The sequence below is a fragment of the Procambarus clarkii genome, chromosome 47, assembly GCF_040958095.1.
Source record: "Procambarus clarkii isolate CNS0578487 chromosome 47, FALCON_Pclarkii_2.0, whole genome shotgun sequence".
Taxonomy (NCBI): Eukaryota; Metazoa; Arthropoda; class Malacostraca; order Decapoda; family Cambaridae; genus Procambarus; species Procambarus clarkii.
In genome coordinates this window covers 25,615,536-25,636,880 of record NC_091196.1, presented here as the reverse complement: position 1 = coordinate 25,636,880, position 21,345 = coordinate 25,615,536, and the positions used below count along the sequence as shown (strand labels likewise).

Sequence of the window (21,345 nt, the reverse complement as noted above, 5' to 3'; positions counted from 1 at the left end):
TTTGTCATATAACGCTTTGAAACTACTGACGGTCTTGGCCTCCACCACCTTCTCACCTAACTTGTTCCAACAGTCTACCACTGTAATTACCTAAGTGTAATTACCTAAGTGTAGTTACAGGATGAGAGCTACGCTCGTGGTGTCCCGTCTTCCCAGCACTCTTTGTCATATAACGCTTTGAAACTACTGACGGTCTTGGCCTCCACCACCTTCTCACTTAACTTGTTCCAACCGTCTACCACTCTATTTGCGAAGGTGAATTTTCTTATATTTCTTCGGCATCTGTGTTTAGCTAGTTTAAATCTATGACCTCTTGTTCTTGTGTGTGTGTGTGTGTGTGTGTGTGTGTTTGTGTGTGTGTGTGTGTGTGTGTTTGTGTGTGTGTGTGTGTACGCGTGCATGCTTTATCTGGTTCACGTATCACCAAGGATGTTCCTGTACACAATTGATCGTTAATGTTCATGCGTGTATACACCTGTACGTGAGCGGAAATGCTTACATTTCGATTAACCAAATATATAAGAATATCTAGAATTCACCAGGTAAAATTATATTCGAATTTAAATATATGTATGATTACTTAATGTCGGATATTTTCTTTTGTATGCGGTCTACGGCGTATCTACATATCCTATAACACCTAACATATAAACATTTAGACCTAACCTGGGTAAAGACTTGGCCTACCTATGAACAAATTCCTAGCTCATGAAACAGCAGAGCCCTTTCCATCTATATAACAAATATGTTATTTCTAAACTCTAACAACATCCATGTCATAATTGTATGTGTAGTATTGAATTCACTGCATATAAAATTAAAATAAACGTAGTATTATATCCCTCCTCCAAAGTTTTCAAACCAGTATTTACCCAGGTCTCCCTTGAATCTAAACTTCTTCAATTCACATCCTTTGTTTCGCGTTGTATTTTGCATTAATATATTTAAAACTGTATATATATTCTCTTCGTTATACCCTTTAATTCATGTATATACTTAAATCACATCAGCACTACGCTTCGTGTCTCAGTCTAGACTCGAGAGGATGTAATTTTTTAATCCCTTCGTAAAAGAGGCTTCTAATTCCTGAGATTAACGTTGTCATCCTTGTTTCTACTCATTCAAGTTTATGTCCATTCTCAAGTACAAAGGTCAAAACTTAGCAGCTTAATCTAAATGTGGCCCCACCAAGGCTAAGATAAAATTGGAAAATTATCAACTTGAACCCTGTCTTAATTTGTTCCAGAGTTGTTTGACAAGTCATATCGACATAATTGTTTCGTAGCCATGTTTGTTATTGTAGTAAGCGAGACGTGGGTAATGTATAAAACAGGGAACTTTTACCTGAATATGAAGATTGATTGATTGATGAAGATTATGCCACCCAAGAGGTGGCACGGGCATGAATAGCCCGTAAGTGGTACAATTTTTTTTTTCTCAGTATTCTGAGTTTGCATTTAACCATCAAGCTGTTATCGCGGGGGAGGATACTGCTTCACAGTCTTTATGAGGGTGTCCAGCTGCTGAACACCTTTGTTGACCAGGATGAATATGAAACAAACAGATTCAATATATTTCACAGAGACAGATTAGACGAGCAGGGGAGAGTAGCCATATATATCCGGGGAAATCTGTAATGAATTGTCAGAAAACGGGATTAAAACTGAGCTACAATCAGAAACCATTTACTTATAATTAAATTAAAATAATAATCATCATAATAGAAATTACATACAGGCCACCAAAATTCGACAGAGTGAAAGGATCTTAATATATTTATATTCTAGAGCATCTCTCGGTCAAACAACGTTTGTGCTATGAATGACTTTAATTATAGTGGAATAAACTGGATTAACAAAACAGGCAATACCGAAGTAGAAGATTTGTTAGAGTTAATTAAAGATCGCTTCCTTAAACAACATATTGAGGAACCATCACGGGAAAATAATATTTTAGAGATGTGTTAGCAATAAAACAATGTTATTCTTCAGCTGTATTTTGCTCTTGTTAGACCCCATTTAGATTATACAAATCAATCTTGGTCGACATACTACATAATGGACAAATTCACGTGAGCGCGTTCAGGGAAGGATGACAAAGTTAATCCCACAAATTAGAAACCTTTCATACGAAGACAAAGAAAAAACTAAATTTACATTAGTATCTGGAAAGGCGAAGTGTACAAATGGATAAATGGGCACAAGGGAATATTATTAAGATATTAAATATATCAACACAAAACTGAAAACGAAACAAATAAAATTAGGATAAGTTTAGGAAATACCTGGGTAAATACTGGTTTGCAAATTGGGATAGTGATTTGTGGAACAGATTACCAGGTAACATAATAAACATGGGAGTTTAAAGCGTAGGTTAGATATAGGAATCAGTTTGGGTCGATATAAATATGAGATGCCATATGTAGACCAATAGGCCGTCTGCAGTTTCCTTAATTCTTATGTTATATTCTTTCTGACAGTTAAAAGATGCCCAGCACAGTATGTAGTGTGGATGTCACTGTACTCCATAATCAAGACTCTACATCCTGCCTTTCCATCCCTATCTACCGAGCCATCACAAATTAGGTATTTTTTTAATTATTATATTTTGTTGTACCTTCAACTGTTCAGGATCGTATATACTCCTTTGTTTTGGAGGTTCACATTCTTCACCACTGCGTCTTATTCTTCCCGTGGTTCTTGATGGTGGTGTTAATTGTTTCCTATGTAATGATGTGCATCCTTTCAGGGCAATTCATTTGTTTACATTGTCTAATGGTTTTCTTATATCCTCTCTTGTTGCACTTTACACTACTATCTTAATGTATTATTTATTCTAGTAACAACTACAGTATAATAATAATTTGATTCTGTCTTCGCTAACCACCAGTCGCATACTGTGACATAACTGAAGTTTTTAAACATTGAAATATATATAATATTTTTACCCTGAAACAAAATATCATTACTTATATGATTGGAGTTATTCCATAGGAGTATGTTTTGGAAGTCATCCTATTCATTAATATATTAAACACTTCTCCTAGAGGTTTGGCGAGTTCAAAATATATTACATTAAAATACACGTTTGATACCACATTTGAGCCTTTTTCCGTGAAGACAATCACCTATCAAGTGTAATTACCGTCACTTAACGCCAAAACTAACTGGTTCATTAAGATGACTTCTTTGCTCGCCTAATTTAAGGCTTCTTGTAAGTCAATAAATACCCGACAGTCACCTTTTCATTAGATAAACATTTTGTAATACACTCAGAAGCATTTTTGTCTATGAGGATTCCAAACAAATTGCTAAGTATTTTATTTATTACCAGATATAAAAGTCCATTTCAAATTATCTATCCCATTATTAAAAACGCGTTTAAGGATGCAGTCTATACCCTCCATTAACTTTAGGGATAAGGATGATGATAGCCCTTTTCATTTACTGGAAATCTTGCCTTTTTTCTATGGCTAATGTTAAGTAGTTTTAACAGTAGGCTTTTCTCAATGACATTTAGTATTTCGTAAGTTACACCATCATCCCCAGGTACTGTAGATTTCCCAAATTTAATTGCCATTAATACTTCATCCCGCGTATTATCTGATTCATACGTAACATCCCCAATGGTTTTACGGGCTATTCATGCCCGTGCCAACTCTTGGGTGACTTAATCTTTATCAATCAATCATCCCAAATGGTTAGGTATACACAGGAGCTACCAATAGACCTGGATTATTGTTGTTCTAAAATTCAGCTGTTGGGAACAAAAAGTTACAAGTAGCACGGGCTATGGTGAGCCCGTAGTGGACTTAACTGGCACAGGAACGTGGCTGTAACTGGGTAGGCCTGCTGGAATGTCCTATATTCTTATGTTTATATATAAAATTCTTTCTGAGGTCTTTCCAAGAATCCAGCGACTCTCTCTCTCATTGTGTTTGGCAAAGAATTAATTTTGATAACTTCTGTTTTGGGATTTTCCAAGGCAGGTCAATGTTGTTTATATTGAGGCATGATCTCTCGGTTTGTGGAACAGATTACAGGGAATCAAAATACATATTTATGCAGGCGATGAGTCACAATAACGTGGCTAAAGTATGTTGACCAGACCACACACTAGAAGGTGAAGGGACGACGACGTTTCGGTCCGTCCTGGACCATTCTCAATCGACTTGAGAATGGTCCAGGATGGACCGAAACGTCGTCGTCCCTTCACCTTCTAGTGTGTGGTCTGGTCAACATACATATATATTGTGACGGATCGGTAGCATAAGATGGTAGAACAGAGTGTAAGAGCCTTATAAGGCAACACACTGAGTGTAGCAATATAACAGGAAAATGTTAACGCTAACATACCAGACGTGTGATCGCTGGGTTGTTGCAAGCGTAGGTTGGCATGATTGAAGTGTACACGTGGATAAATGCACCTAGTTAGCTTTTTTGACACACTGTACTCCACTTCATATAGTCTAGGGTAGCTACACTAATGCAGATGTACCTCATATATTAATAATAATAAAAAAAGTGGATAAATGGGCATAAGGGAGATATATTAATATCCTATTACATATATCAAAATAAATAGAACACGAAACAAAGGATATCAGTTTTATAAGTTTAGATTTATAGAAAAGACCTGGGTAAATACTGGTTTGAAAACAGGGTTGATGATTTGTGGGAACAGATTAGCGGGTAACATAATAAACGACATATATATTAACCAATTGCAAAATCGAAATGACAATGCCAGGGAACTACAGTTAAACTAAAAAATCCACTTTATAAAACAAACCCATAGCATGAAAATCTACCACTGAGTAATGGCAATAGTCTTGAAATTACTCATATGAAGAGCCCCCAAGAATGCAAGGATTATGACCAGGATCATAACAGGTTCTTTGGCAATGTTTTATTTTCAGTGTTGCCGCCAGCGGGGGTTGCTTTATTGTGCACCGCGAGCACTCATCCTGTGAACAATAGCGTATATTATAGGATTATAGAGGGTACAAAAAACTTAACCAGGCTTCATGCATTAAATGCTGCTTGCCATATGTTATTAACATCTGTAACTACTATATGAGTACTGGAACACTTGATGATATATTGGACTTGTACCCTAGATTAACCATATAATGTAACTATATAACCTGAGCTTGTAAAAGCATCTTAATCACCTTCAGTGGTTAAGTTCTTAATTGCACACTAGTTTCTCTTGTCAGCTATCTCACCCTGTCAGAGTAAAAGAGACAAATATATGTGTATGTATGTATGTGTGTGTATGTATGTGTATAAAGTATAAAGCTGATCAGAATTACATTTCACCATTATAAATTCACATTAATACATTCATAAATCTGTGTATCTATGTATTTACGTATGTAGCTTAGCCTAACATTTTAAAAGCACTACGATCACCTTCTGTAGGTGTTCATGATCTTACACTTTACACAATAAATTAGTAAACAAACGTGTCAAATATTTAATAAACCAACTCACACATTTGAAATGAAAATGACGTTTCGGTCCGTCTTTGACCGAGACCGTCTGGGACCGAGACCGTCTGGGACAGAGACCGTCTGGGACCGACCGAGTCGTGACGGAAGTGACCGAAAAAAAGAGAGTCCAGCACCGACCAGAGAACGTTACTTTCATTTCATTTCTTGCGTGTGATTTGAGCTATTTGTCTCAGCTATAGTACCATGACATGTTCTGCACGTGTTATATGTAACATTAAGATTCATGTTATTTACCTTCCCAGAGAGACACCATAGTAAGCCTTTAGGTTCCTTAGAAATTTCACTTTACCTCGACGAATACTGAAATATCAGAGAGAATAATACTTTCCATCCTACTTTCGTTCATTCATCCAAAACCCTTTTAAAAATAGAAATGAAATGCACAGTGTGTAGTAGTCGACGTGTGTGAACATCCAAGACACTTTATTATATATCTCAGCGGGAAGATATGGGTTTGAAAGAATGTACTATTCGAGGAATACGTCAATTATGCAATTTCCTCGAAGCCTCGTGGTCGGTCCGTCCCCCCGGGTGATGGGGGAGTGCTCCTGGGGGGGTTATGGGGAGGTTCTCCTAAGGGGGGTGATGGGGAGGAGCTCCTGGGGGGGGGGTTATGGGGAAACTGGGGGGGGGATGGGGTATATAAGGTTGAGGTGGTGTGGCCGGGGTTTAGTACACACAAGACCCGTGCGCAGGACGGTAGTGCGTCCCGTTTCTCGCCATCAAGATGATTCAGCTTTCGGATACCGAAGGTAACCACACAGAAATTGGTCAGTTTAAGAGTTATGGAGAAGCTACGGATAGAAAAGTCGTCAAAACGTTATTGTATTTGTTGTTCTCGGTACTTCTGGAGGTATAATAATGTATTTGGAACAGATGAGTGGAACGAATTACCAGCGTTGATCCGCGTGTTTGAAACAAGATAATCGATGAGGCGGAGATGTGATCTCTGGAACATAAAATAGTTTTGTGGCTGGCTTTACCAAGAGTCTCTTATGATTCTAGAGAGGAAAGCAGCCACGAACTATGTGCAACTGTCATGTACATACAAGCACGTGTTACTAAATTGCATTGACACCTTTAAATACTTCCTTGCCAGCAATACATCGTAGGTATTGTATGTAAGTTTTACCGACGAAAAGATTTTACTCGGCACGGCACCGCTGTACAGTGGTAGTGTGTGGTGTTTCCGAAGCCGGAGCCAAGATGAAGCCAGTGGTGAGCGGGGACAGGAAATTGTTCCATGTCAACCGGGTGGACACGCAGGAGCAGCAGCAGCTGAACGCAGCAGTTGACGCCAACAATCACGGGCCTCAGGTTCTTCCCTCCCAAGGTTACTAACACACTAACCAGCCCCCCATAGCATAACTCTTGCTTTGCTAACCTTCTCACTCCTGCCCTGCTAACTCTCGACTTGGCATGCTAACCTTCCCATAAATTTCCCATCTAGTATGCTGCATCATTTTGTGTTTTTCCATCTTATTTTATCTCCGTGTAACATTTCTCGACTATATCTTGCATTAATCTACTGTATTGTCAGTGTTCTAGTTACCGGCTTGCCAACCATCTTTCTAGCCGGGCAGGTTGCCTCGTCGTGATTTCTCGCCCCCTTATTTTTAATTTAATTATTTGCTCACTTGTCCTAGTACATTATCTGCTTGGTAGCTTACAACCTTGACTATCCTAACATGTTATTCATCTTAGTGCATTATCTGCATGGTAGCTCACATTCTTTTCTATCCCAACACGCTAGTTCATCTCACCGTTTTAACTTGCCAGTCAACTTCTCAAGGATCAATACTAATCAAGTAACCCGGCCGTCCAAGGCCTGGTTGATCCTGTCAATACTAGCTTATCCCGTCAACCTTTGCCTAACTATCCCTCTCTTAGTAGTTTGCTATCCCACACAAGCCTACTCTCCAGGCCATACTAACCAACTGTCCTACCCATTTTAGCCTATTATCCCGCCAACCTAGCTTATTATCCCTCTCTCACACTAATTACTATCCCGCCCATACTAATTACGTTATCCCAGCTAGACTAACTACTATCTCACCCATACTAGCTAATAATCCCGCCAACCATAGTTGACAAATTTTGCCACACTATTCATAGACTATTCATTTGACTCACTATTCATTGCCACACTATTCCTGCCAGTTGGCAGGATATTCGACTATCCTGCCAACCGTAGCGGCTAGTCTACTGGTGGAGTGGGCAAGATAGTCAACCTCCACCGCGTACTTGGACACGCCAGAGGTTGCTAACACCATCCAGCTTCCCTAGCAGCCTATAAGTTTGTCTTAACCATGCCACCCTTGACAACTAAGCTCGCTCGCTGCCTGCATATCTGAGTCGCCTCCAAGTCATCTCGTTGCTTGCTGTGTTGTGACAAATCGTCTGTATTGAACGTGCTGTTTGCCAGAATTATCATGATTTTTTTGTAAAAAGGGTTTTGTAAATCTGCCTTACTTGATTGTTTTGTTGTCTAGGTTAGGTGCAAGATATATTTTGTAATGCGAGTACTGTATTACAATTGTATTTCGATTGAATTTCTTTTTAATCCAGTTCAAGTTAGACACTGGACAGATTGTTTATTGATTAAATGTTCTGATACTGGGAGTGCAACTACAGCACGGTTGTGATTTTAGATTAATTTAAATAGATTATCTTACCTTTATCTTAGTAAGTTCTTAATACTGTACAGTATTGCTTACTGGTTGGTCTACTTTACCTATATTATATTAGGCATTTAATTGAAACAGGCGTAGCACACATTTCTTGTCGAATGCGCAAGTTTTTTTTTGTTCGCAACTGATAGCCTTTAAATACACTGTAATATGGGTACCACCTCTGTTGCAAATGTAGGGACCCATAGCCTCGAAGAAGAAAATAGGAGTATTCTGAGAAGACCTTGTGGATGCTCGCCGAACACTGATAATATTTTTCTCTCCTACCACTCCTGCTCTTTTTATATTTTATTTTTTATATTTTTTATTTATTTTATATATTACATTGTGTTGCAGTTTACAGAAAACACGCACATAACAATCACTGTTCAAAGACTCATCCAGCTCTTCGGATATATATGTATATAGATTTTGTTATATATATATATATATATATATATATATATATATATATAATATATATATATATAATATATATATATATATACATATATATATATATATATATATATATATATATATATATATATATATATATATATATATATATATACATATTCAACTAGAGTGTGTGCACACATGAGTGTGCGAGCATTCTTGCCTAACAGTTTCCAAGACCAAGGTTACCCACCCTTCTTATCGTCCATTGGTCGATTAATTCAGTAACTCTAAACTCTCATCCCATGTCGTATTTGTTTTTGAAACTGTGGATTGATGTACCTTGCTATTAATGCCCACCAAATTAATTCCGTTTAGTTAATACAATTACACTACACAAGTTCTTCCTGACTTTCATGTGACTTATCTGCTTATCAAGCTTTTACGCATTTTCTATAATTCTTTTTCTTCGAAACTTAAACATTGTGTGTGTATTTAGTAAGTCTATACCATTATATGCATTTTTGTAAGTCTGGATCAGGTTTACCAGTGTCTCCTTTCTCCAAATGACATTTAGTGTTACTCCTTCAATCCTGCCTCCTAGCTTATGGATTTCAGTTCTGGAACTTGTACCATACCTCTGTTCTTATTAATTTTTTCGTTTGTGCATTTATATTTGAGTTTTTCTAGCATAGGCAGGATGTTGTTAATAGCATTTTGAAGGCGACATGTGTCAATCATTATACCTTTGTTTACTGTGATAGGTATGTCATTATGTTCTCCCAGGTTCTTTTATTTTACTTGAGAATGGTAGGTTCCTCCTTTTCATTGTTTATTGTTCCACCAGCCTCCTTTCACCTCTATAACTTGTGGGGCGATTACCTAAGTGTAGTTACAGGATGAGAGCTACGCTCGCCGTGTCCCATCTTCCCAATATTTTTTGTCATATGACGCTTAGAAACTACTGATAGTTTTGGCATCCTAGCCTAGCTCTTTGTTTTGGCTGGCTAGTAGAGATGTTTTGAGATCTGCCCCAAACTTACCAGCTTCGTATTAACTTCTTCAAATTCAACCGTCCCCTTTATTTTTCATGTGTCATATTCTTTCCCTAGTTCGTTTCCAATCATCTGGCACAGTAATACTTTCCTATGTTTTTAGGCAAGATTTCCATTCCTATTCCAGCTCTTTCTCTCTCTGCTTCGCTAAATCATTTCTGAATGAGATCAAGGCCTTCTGAATAATACATCTTTCCGCCAGTTTTGCTTGTAAAGTCGAGTTGCGACTCCTAGACCCGCCTTTTGAACGTTTTGTAGTCACGTACAATAACATTTTCCTTGCTCTTATTATGCAGTATTTACTTTTTCACTTATATACTGAGTTAGCTTTAACCATTTCTTCGTTTAACCAATTCGACTTATTTTGAATATTGTACTAGGCGGATTGCAATCTCAAAGTAGAGGGTGAATCTGTCTACTTTTCATACTACAGACTGCTACTTCTCTGCTCTGTCATCTCTATCCCGCATGGCTTGTTGCCCAGTGACCAAATGACTTGTATAGGTACTAATGGCCCAAGCCCCTATCCTTGTTAAAGTACTTGCTTCTCTATGGTCGTATTTTTAGTTCAATGAACAATGACCTATTATCCTATTCAAATAAAGTGGCAGCGATGACCAAGTCCATACAGTACTTCAGTATGTCTGCGACTGCATTCTGAGGCTATGGATAACGGCACATATAACTTCTCTGGGGTATTTGTCTGTGGTGAGGCATTTCCTGAATACAAAATTACGCGCTGAGAATGTAAGTAAAATCTGTCCCCAAATACGCGCAGTTTAGCAAGATGCCTTTTCTAAAGGTTAGTTGACAGTGGGGGAAGCAGATCAGAAGTTTACTCAACCTTTACATGGAGGACAAATATCCCAGAGTAGGCCAGCCCCGTTACATTGCCACCACGTTGACCTACACTAGAGGTGAGGCGGGGAGAGTCAGGCTAGATTCACATGTTACCCACAGCCGCTGTCGGACATTCTTCCGGTGATATTGTGGTTAAAGCTGGGCGAAAAGCAGGATCTTGAAATAAGAGAAATGGCAATACTAGAATAATTGCTTTCCAGCATTTGATTTGCCCTCGAGTTGATTCAGTCATGAACTCTTTTTTTTTTTCTTTCCGCCGGATCTGTACTATCTTATTCTCCTTTTCTTATCCGGCCTACACAACAGAATCATTTCTTTTCCAAATAATATCTTCTTGGTACCAAAAGTTATGTATATATAAAGCTAATATTTGTTTTGTTTTTGTTGCTTCCATATGCAGGCGATGAGTCACAATAACGTGGCTGAAGTATGTTGACCAGACCACACTAGAAGTTGAAGGGACGACGACGTTTCGGTCCGAAACGTCGTCGTCCCTTCAACTTCTAGTGTGTGGTCTGGTCAACTTGCTTCCATATTGTTAACGTCAGTAGTCAACTATTCGTGTTATATTGGTTTCATTAATATAGTTTAACTGTCAAATTATTTTATTTGGTTTTGTTATTTCTTAGTTAAGGTTTCTTGTTATATTTATGATTGTATGCTTGTGATTTTCTTGGTCTGCAAATGCAATATTTGTTTTCATGTTCGTTTTCTTATAAAATTACTGTATACGCTTAATAATATCTTTATATTTTCAATTAATATTTTATATTCTGTGTAAATCTAGTTTCCATGTGTTTTGTGTTGCAATATAGTGCATGCTCATTATATTTCAAGTACACTATTGGATATGCTAATTAATGGTACACGCCCGTGCGCACGCACACACACACACACACGCACACACACACACACGGTCGAATCTTGGTCGACCCCCGACCAAGGTTCGAACCTGCATTTCCAGGGCTCACCCCTGGCATACACAATACCATAACCACTTCGCCAACGATTGAAGTGGTTATGGAAGCCCAGGAAGTGCAGGCTCGAATCTTGGTTGGGTCATAGTTTCCCAAGAGATTCATAGGGACCATTCAAGCTTCCTTACCTATGTTTTCTTTATATTCTTAATCTTAGTAAGTTACTTGTTTGTTTTATTTGTACATTACGAGCATATCAATCCTCATTGTTCAAGACTCATTTGACTGAATCCTTTCATTCTTGTGAAGCAAAGTTGAGCGAGGCAGAACTTGGTGACGAAAGGTATAAAACAAGTCGATAGTGTTGGTGACGCAAAGTAAAAGGTGATATTTGGTGACATTTAAGTGACAGCTGAGCCTGTCATCTATATTCTTCGTATATTGTCATGCTTCTCCCATTTTCCTTACACCATACTAGCATCACCCGTCCTCTATAGAGTTGTCACGTCACAAAAAATGCTGTAAACATTATGCCCGAACCTAACGTAACAGATTAAGTCACGCATAGAAAACGTGGTTGCTGGTGAGCTGCTGTGATTTGTAGTACATCATATTTTGTCCGTTTTCGAATTTTGAAATCAAAATGTGATGTATTATCCGAGAAGACAGGTTGAGTAGCATGCCTACTGCTCGCACTCTTACTCGCATAGGAAACTCGATACACGGGTTATCTTGAGATGATTTCGGGGCTTAGCGTCCCCGCGGCCCAGTCCTCGGCCAGGCCTCCTTTGTGTTACCCCCCCTCCCCAGGAAGCAGCCCATAGCAGCTGTCTATCTCCCAGGTACCTGTTTACTGCTAGGTAACAGGGGCATCAAGAGTGAAAGAAACGCTACCCATTTGTTTCCGCCTCCACCGGGGATCGAACCCGGAACCTCAGGACTACGAATCCGAAGCGCTGTCCGCTCAGCTGTCCGGCCCCAATAGTGAGGGTGAGCGAATAGAACATGTATTAGCCCAAAAAAAGTGGGCGTTGCTTCAGGAAGTAATCTATCCCAAGGTAAAGCCCCTCACAAAAGGTGTTGCAGGTTCCATTGTGGCTGAACAGCCATTTCCGAAGGGAATGGAAACGTTGTAGTACACTTTAAATATTGGATTTCTGAATATATAATTCATATATGATTGAAATTGAAATAAGTTTATTGAGGTAAAATGCACACAAAGGGATGAGGTAGCTCAAGCTATTCTCACCCCGTTCAGTACATCGTGTTAATACATAGACACACATCACAAGCAATAAACGTATTACCGAACATTCTGAGAGATAAACATATATATTTCCCATATATGATAGTAATCCATTTATTTAGGCCTAACCTATTAGTCAATAGTACTCACATTTCATTAGTCTGGATTTTAATATAAAGATTAATTACAGATTTTACGTGTAAAATTGTATTACTTTGTCAGTAAAATATCTTTCAATTACATCTATAGTATATCAGTTAAGTCGTTGAGGTGTTGGGTATACGCGCGCGTGCGCACATCGTCCTCTGCGCGTACCGTGTTTGAATAATGTCAAGTGGCTGATACTAAATTTTCAACCCGATTGAGTAGAGCTAATGTTTGTAGAGTCCTCCAGTTACAGTCTACCAGATCTTATCACGAACTCCCCTTCCTCTTTCGCTCCACTCTCGGACCGCACTCTTGCGGTCTACCAGACTTTATCGATTACTCCCTCCTGCGTCCCACTCTCCTGGACTCGACTCCCGGACTTGCGGTCTACCAGACCTTGTCGATCAGTCCCTCATGCATATGACTTGCACTCAACTCCATGCTGTACTTAATTCTCTCCTGCATTCAATTCCTTCCCACAATCAACTCCCTCCTGTCCTCTTCTACTCCGTCCTGCACCTCACTTATTCCTGCACTCGACCCAATTCACTCTCCTAGTACCCGGACTTTCTTGCTCGCGAATTGACTTGCGAAAATACACAAACAAATACATACAAAGGTTTAGACTTTACAGTATAGCCTTCACAATCTACATTGGTTCCCTGTTGTATGTCCATCTTGCTCTACCACGGCTCCCCGGCAGTTTTTGTGAACTCAAACTGGTTTGCGCTCGACTCGTTCTTGTTTTAATTTTGGGCTTTGAGCCTAAGTTTTGCGTTTGATCTCCTGCACGTGTGTTCACTTTGTGATTACATTAAATACTGGTTTAAATTCCTTTTTTTTATTATTAATGTCTTTGTTTTCACTCTATGGCTGGTAAACGTCCATTATTTTTACGATTCATTTCCGTTTGGATTCTGATAAGCTCCCATCCGGCTTCTGATTACCTTCAACCGAATTATGCCTCGGGATGGTCTCTGGGGAAATTTCACCCGTGTTTTCAGTGGTGGTGTTCACCGTGTTTCTGACCCGGCCTCAAGTGTGTCACGGTGACAAATCTGACCCACGTGCTAGAAAGTGACATTAGAAATCGAGGAATTGAAAAAAAGTGAAAATAAACGCAGAGAAAGCCCGCTGTTGTGTTTCGCACAATGTAACAACGACTCGCGAATGTCAGCTGGGTGTATGCAGTGCTAAGCTGTCTTAAGTGCTGAGATAGGCTTCAAGTCCAACGCCAAAGCATATTCACCGGCCTAGCGACTAACTGTTCCGATTGATTGATTGATAAAGATTAAGCCACACAAAAGGTGGCACGGACATGAATAGCCCGTCAGTGGTGGCCCTTTTGAGCCATTAGCAGTATCAAGAGCTGATTCTGAAGATCTGTGGAGGTGCGACTGCACCCTGCGTGACGGGAGATGTCTCTCGTGAAAACTGTTCCGAGAATAATTTATTCTTATAGAGTAATTTTTACGAGTTTAATTGATGGTATTTTTAGTGTGACATGTGAAGAGGGATAGTTACATGTAAGGCTTCTAGACGTTGTGATAGGTGTGTAGCAGTTAGAGGGACATTTGAAAATCACATTGTGAATCAAAATGTCTAAAGTCAGAGCCGTGGGATGAGTTGAAAATGAAAGGAAAGGGTAAAAATTAATGTAGAATGTAGAGACTGGGAGTTGAGTAGAGAGAGATCGAAATGAACATATTGGAGTAAGAAATAAAATGGTGTAGGATATTACTACTTATTTTGAGGGGCAGTTGGAGAGAGTTTAGAATGAGAAAATGTGTAGAATAGGTGAAAATGATCTGTTAATAAAGTAATGCATAAAGTTGTGGCAGGAAGGTACTTTTTAGATTAATATAAATATGTCCACATTATAACGCTAATGCAAATTACAACGTGTGTTTACTTTCTCATGGTGTTTAGATACCGAGGAGCGATGTGCTTCCCCGGCCCAGTCACCGTCAGACACGGAGATGGACTCCCTGACGTACCCGCCCAACACGAATACCTACACGGGCACCTACACGGGTACTCACACGGGTACTCACACGGGCACCCACTCGGGTACCCACTCCACATTCCGGTCCCTACGTCAGCTGACCCGAGAAGCACTGCCAAGACTGGACCATTACCGCAACTTGGCGAGCATCATGCATGCTCCAGGCACCGGCCAGAGACCCACCCTTGATGACCTCCACCAGCCGCCGCCGGGCAAGGTATAGTCTCCTCCTCTCATGTACTGCCAGCTCTGCTCCCTCCTCTGGCAGCTGGTTCTATGAGTATTTTACCCTTAGATTACTGATTCAAGTAAGGGATTGTTGTGCTAGGCTCAACTACACATGCATTTTTTATAAGGAAAGTAGGCTCACTACAAGTTATGAGAGAAGGAAGTATTAACTTTAGAAAACATTATGAGGCTTATATTTTAAGAAAAAAACATACTTGTTCAATTTACTTTTCCATTAGTATATGTATATTCAATATATATATTTATATTTAGTATAAGCTGTTGTATGCTTACGTTTAGTTCAAATATATACTCATTTTCTTCTTAGAATTGAAAGCTTGAAACAGTTTACATAAATTGTAAAACTATTGCTGGGCGTTAAGTTTGATTGGGTAAATATTGAAGTATTGTGTTACATGAAGATGGTCATAAATGGTTTTAAATACTCATATTAAGTAGCCTAATCGTTAGTGAGTTGACCTTCTGTCTGGGCCCGCTTACCTCGGAGCATTAGGAAACCGAGACCTCTCAAGGTTAGAGCCACCTGCCGGGCCTCCGTCAGAGACCAGACCTTGCAGCAGCAGCAGCAGCAGCAGCTCTCTCTACCTGCCTGTCCTCCCAACGCCTTCACCCGGCTCTTACCTCATGCTCCACAATCAATTGTTTTCCCACTCTTGCCCAACAACGTTGCTTTGTGCATTTAAATATTTTCATGTGTTATTCGTGTTTTTCCCTGATATTTTTGGTACTGTTTGCGGGTTATTGGGTTTGTGGTGATGTCGGCCATGTCCTCATTACATACACCACCTCAGCCACCACCATCTTACCTTCAGATCCATCTATATACAACAAACACCAATTATAACAAAGACGAAGATAACAAAGAGGAATAAACAATATTTATCCTCTTGAGAGAGGATAAATAAAGGCGACTAAACTGATATATCATCATTAGAAATCAACCTTTTTGAAATACTCACCACTCTACTATGGAGGAGGTACACCTCGGTAGGTAGATTCAGAAACAAGAGACAATAACATGAAACTTTGGGGGACGCTGATGCAATACACATGTAGAACAAGGATATTTTGATTGGAGTCATAGATCACCCGGATTCCTACTCTCATTTCCTGCCAGATTGCTTCATGGTGGATCAAGAGGGCTTCTGTTATTTGTTTTCTCTTACACGGCCTCAGCCACCGTCATCGATCTGCAGTCATCTCCGCTGCCTCCGTCACTACCTCACTGTCATCTCCAGGATGACACTTCACCTCCTCGTCTTAATGGAGTGGGAAACCCCGTTTTTTAATGCTGTGAGGCGAAAGTTTCCCTCTTGGATAGATGCTCCTCCCCCCTCTTCGCTAAAAGGGATGGACGGGAGTGTTTATGGTGTCAATATGTGATGTTTTCCCCGGCCTCACCACAGCCTGACCTGCCTCTAGGGTGTGTGGTGGTGGTGGTGGTGTGGTTTTTGTAGTGTCGTTAGTGGCGCCGGACCTTCATTTGGGCTTCCTGGATGACGGAGAGAAAAGTAGGGTACAGAAACGCAGACATACTCGGCAGTCTCTGCTTCCTTTAATCATCCTATTCTCCCTTCTCTACCTGCTCCTTCATTCATCTGCTTTCCTCCTTCCACTTCCTCTGCTTTATATTCGTTGTTTAAATCACAGAGATGACTGGGAATAATATGGAATACCAATGTGTTGTGTAGCTTAGGAGCTCTTTACTCTGCAACACCGACTCTCTCATTCTCGCTTATACCACTTCCAAGCTCACTTAACACTTCACTTAAATTCCCCACACTTTCCTCGCTGATTAGCAATGGTTATTGGACATCCATATCTGAATACTCTCGATTTCTTCTGAACCCTTGTTAGTTTACAACATTTGTTCATGACCAGCAAGTTATGGTTATGTTCGGTAACTTTTCTAAATGAATTGTGAATATTGAAAGATGATAAATTATTAATTATTAAATTATTTCTTTCACGTTTTCCCTTCCTTCTATACTGTCTTCCTTCATTCTCCTTAACTTTCCTTCCTCAGGCCGCACCTCTTTCGAATCTGATTACCTTCAACCGAATTAAGCCTCGGGATGGTCTCTGGGGAAATTTCACCCGTGTTTTTCAGCGCTGGTGTTCACCGTGTTTCTGACCCGGCCTCAAGTGTGTCACGATGACACACTTGAGGCTGCTTTAAAACTGTCTGCTTTACTCCATCCTCCTGTCCATCCCATATCCTCTATTTCCTAACACTTTCACCTCCACTTCTTCCTTACTCCTCTTTTTCTGCTTCCTCTTACTCCTGCTCTACTACTTAATCCTTCTCGCTTCCTTTGATATTTCTTCCTCCTTCATGTGCGTCCTTCCTCCTCCTCAAGTTCATGCGGCTAGACATTTTAGGTCACGTAGAAGGGTTGCAGGAGGTGTTGGTTCTCTGCGGATAATTGATCAAGGACCAGCGTGAAGAACACAGCCACCATGGCTGAGGTGTGGTTTGTTGGCTGGTCGCGGAGACGAGAGGGAGGGGCAGAGGAAGACAGGGAGGAAGTTGACAGGGTAATTGAGACTCCCAACTGGAGAAGAAAGAGGGTGGAGTCAGGAGATACGTGGGCAGCTGCGAGAAAGGGACAGGATGAACGTACGAGGAAGAGACAAGAGACACACCGGAAGCTGTGGGAAAGGGAATCGATCAGAATCCAACAGGGCCACATTTAACTCAAGGGAAAATAACAAGTTAATTGTTAGAACTGGTTACGCATGCCAGCGTAATGACGGCGAGCGGCGGCGGCGGAGGTGACATGGCTGCGGCAGGGGAGGGCGGACGTGCGCGCTGGGGGACGAGGCTGGCAGGGAGCAGAAATGGACACGGAAGAGGTGGGAGTGACCATGAGAGGTTGGACATGGGAGGAAGAGAGTGAGAGGAGGAACGAGCATGGGAGTTAGGAGTGATGGGGTTGTCACACGAGAGTCGAGCTGTGTGGTTCATATGGAAGGAAAAAGGATGGGCGTTGACATGGGAGGAGGGAGAGGTTAGGAATGTACATGGGCGTGGAGAGGAAAAGGTTGGGGGTGTACATGGGAGGGGGGAAGGTTAGGGTGCACATGGGAGGAGGGGTGAGAGAAGTTGGAGTGTAAATGGGAGTCACATGCTAGCGATTTGGAGGACATAAACAGTGATCCAAGTCGCGACATAATGCACGTTGCGTGACCCCAGATCCGCCTGTTGATCGCCCCCACACACGCAAGAGGATGTCCCACCAGCGGCCCAACAGGCCACTATAACAGTGGTCCAGTGGCACTCCACTAGAGCACCATTGAACCACTCATGTTAAGAATGGTGCAGCTATTCCAGTGGTGTCAGGTTCACTCTCTGTGGTACCATATTGAATATCATAGAAGGTAAGCTGATATCTTAGGAGGCCAAGCAGTGGTCCAGGAGTATGGAGACTCCCTGTCATTGGTCCAGGTGTTCACAAGATACGTGGTTAATGGTCCAGGTGTTCTCTAGGTATCTTATCAGTGGTTCGGGTGGTCGCTAGATACATTGTCAGGGGTTCAAGAGTAGTGTTCACTTATCGTCGCAAAAATAAATCTGTGACAGCAGTGGTCCGGTGGTAAATGAGGACTCTCAAGGTGTTCAGAGTGGTTCGAAAGCGGTATGGTTAAATCGTACACAAGACTATTCGTCAAAACTTGTATTCTGTTTGTTAGGCTAGGATGTATTGGCTTGAGTTTGACTGTTGAGCTTGGCTAGGTTGGTTTGGGTAAGCTTTCAAATCAGTTAGAGACCCGTGTTGTGTTCGATGTGATTGTTATCGACTCGAAATGTGGGAAATGTGACCTGGTTCCTTGGAAGTGGTAAAATAGGTACCTGAAGATGCTTAAATTGCTATGGTAGTTATCTAGTAGTACTCGAGGACTTCCATTGTGAACATAGTCGTGGTTCACGGGTTCCACAAGGTGTCCAGGTTCCCGTCACACTGGTCCACTGATATCCAGAATATGTTCACGACTTTTCGAGCAAGAGAATATATTTGGTATTATAAAACATTATTGCTTATGACCGTGGCGCTGTGCTCTCCACGGTGACAACGGCAAGTTTCAAGGTAACACTTTTCCCTTCTGACTAGGAACAGTGGGTTTGTTCCCAGGTGTGTGTGTGTGTGTGTGTGTGTGTGTGTGTGTGCTCACCTAGTTGTGCTTGCGGGGGTTGAGCTCTGGCTCTTTGGTCCCGCCTCTCAACCGTCAATCAACAGGTGTACAGGTTCCTGAGCCTATTGGGCTCTATCATATCTACACTTGAAACTGTGTATGGAGTCAGCCTCCACCGCATTGCTTCCTAATGCATTCCATTTGTCAACCACTCTGACACTAAAAAAGTTATTTCTAATATCTCTGTGGCTCATTTGGGCACTCAGTTTCCACCTGTGTCCCCTAGTGCGTGTGCCCCTTGTGTTAAATAGCCTATCTTTATCAACCCTGTCGATTCCCTTGAGAATCTTGAATGTGGTGATCATGTCCCCCCTAACTTTTCTGTCTTCCAACGAAGTGAGGTTCAATTCCCGTAGTCTCTCCTCGTAGCTCATACCTCTCAGCTCGGGTACTAGTCTGGTGGCAAACCTTTGAACCTTTTCCAGTTTAGTCTTATGCTTGACTAGATATGGACTAGATATGGATATATGTGTGTGTGTGTGTGTGTGTGTGCGTGTGTGTGTGTGTGTGTGTGTGTGTGTGTGTGTGTGTGTGTGTGTGTGTGTGTGTGTGTGTGTGTGTGTGTGTGTGTGTGTGTGTGTGTGTGTGAGGTGGTTTACGGTTGAGTGGTGTGTATGGGGGGAAGTTGTAAACTGGTATACCAGCACTTTAGCTCCAGGATCTCACCACAGTAATTATCTCAATATTAACAATGCCATCACACGTCACCTGGGGCCAATTCTGCACCAGGTGGTGGTAATTAGACATTCAGTAAGGCATCCATCCTGTCCTCTATCCCATTACGTCGCGATTTGTTACGGAATCAACCCATCTGAGACAGGCGACGTAATAGAAAATAAATCACCTTAATACCGACGTCCTCCATGCATTAACCTCGATAGGGTTGGGTGGGTGGCTCGGGTTTGTACAGTTCTAGTTTGGCGAAACTGTTGTAATTTCTTTACGGCGTTCTATGTTCTATATACCATTATGTTCTAGAGAACAAATGGTGGAATGTGTTAAAACTGTATGTAACCGGTTATTTTTTTGTTTAATATGAAGGTGGTTTTAATGTGGGCAGCGATGTGAGGTGTTTGTCAAGCAGGTTTGTTTAAAGATTTAAAGTTAAAAGGTTTGTATTGGTGGGCGGGTTTTGTTGTGGTGGTGGTGGCTGGGGCGTTAGGGTTTGTTTGGTCTTGCTGATGTTAAGATGCCAATAGTATACTGAACGTCACGACACTCACTCACTCACTCACTTATTCACTCGTCCACTTTCGTTCTCACTCTCTCATACTCGCTCTCACTTACTCTCACACACTCACACACACACTCCACTCGCTCACACACTCCACTCTCTCTCTCTCTCTCTCTCTCTCTCTCTCTCTCTCTCTCTCTCTCTCTCTCTCTCTCTCTCTCTCTCTCTCTGAGGCACGGGTGAGAGGAGCAGGCACACCCCGGCGGCTGGGGAAACACCAGGACCACTACCTGGCCGCCCCGGGCCACTATTATGAAAGACAACCCGGCCAATGGTAACTTTATAGTCACTGGATAAACAGTGTATAGGCCTGACACTGGCGCTCCCATCAAATGAGTAATTCAAGAGCAGTGGCTGGACCTCCGTCACTTGAGAGGGCTGATGGCAGGAGCGCTGGAAAACATTCTATGCACTAAAACCTGTATTAGCATGAACGTTGTAACGTCATAGTGACGTTACATCTTGCGCATACCATTTATAATACAAAATTGTTTGCTTATTTTCATTGGGTTAGGTTAGATTTGTTTAAATAGTAGCGATGACACTGAGGGATACCTACTTTTCTCAGGTCTTGGACAATAATGATATAGACCCTAGACAACACCTATGGTATACTGAGACTATGTTAACATTAACTATTATGGAAGAGGGTGCATCTGCGCTGGTTGGGAGAGGAGACAAGATAAGAAGGGTAGGCAAGGCGAGCGGGAGGAGAAAGACTGGTGGTAGGAAGTGGCGTTAAAGAGGGAAGAACAAAGACAAAGAAAGATACTTAGATTGGGGAGGGAAGATATAAAGGGGAGCAGCCAGTAGATTGGGGTTCCAAGAGCTAAAGTGTGTGTACAAAGGGCTAG

General features: G+C 41.2%; 1 protein-coding gene across 3 annotated transcripts in view; it reads left to right on the top strand.

The window, feature by feature from the left end:
• Positions 1-6,177: 6,177 nt before the first annotated feature.
• Positions 6,178-21,345, top strand: part of LOC123763023 (bumetanide-sensitive sodium-(potassium)-chloride cotransporter) — a 91,457-nt gene continuing 76,289 nt past the window's right edge. Inside the window, exons 1-2 of one of the 3 annotated variants that reach the window (XM_045749959.2) lie at positions 6,178-6,267; positions 14,739-15,031. In XM_045749959.2, the coding sequence (XP_045605915.1) occupies positions 6,243-6,267; positions 14,739-15,031 (318 nt within the window). In that variant the 5' untranslated portion in view covers positions 6,178-6,242. Of the gene's footprint in view, positions 6,849-14,738; positions 15,032-21,345 lie in introns of all 3 variants that reach the window. The other 2 variants (XM_045749958.2, XR_011222285.1) reach the window with 2 other exon arrangements.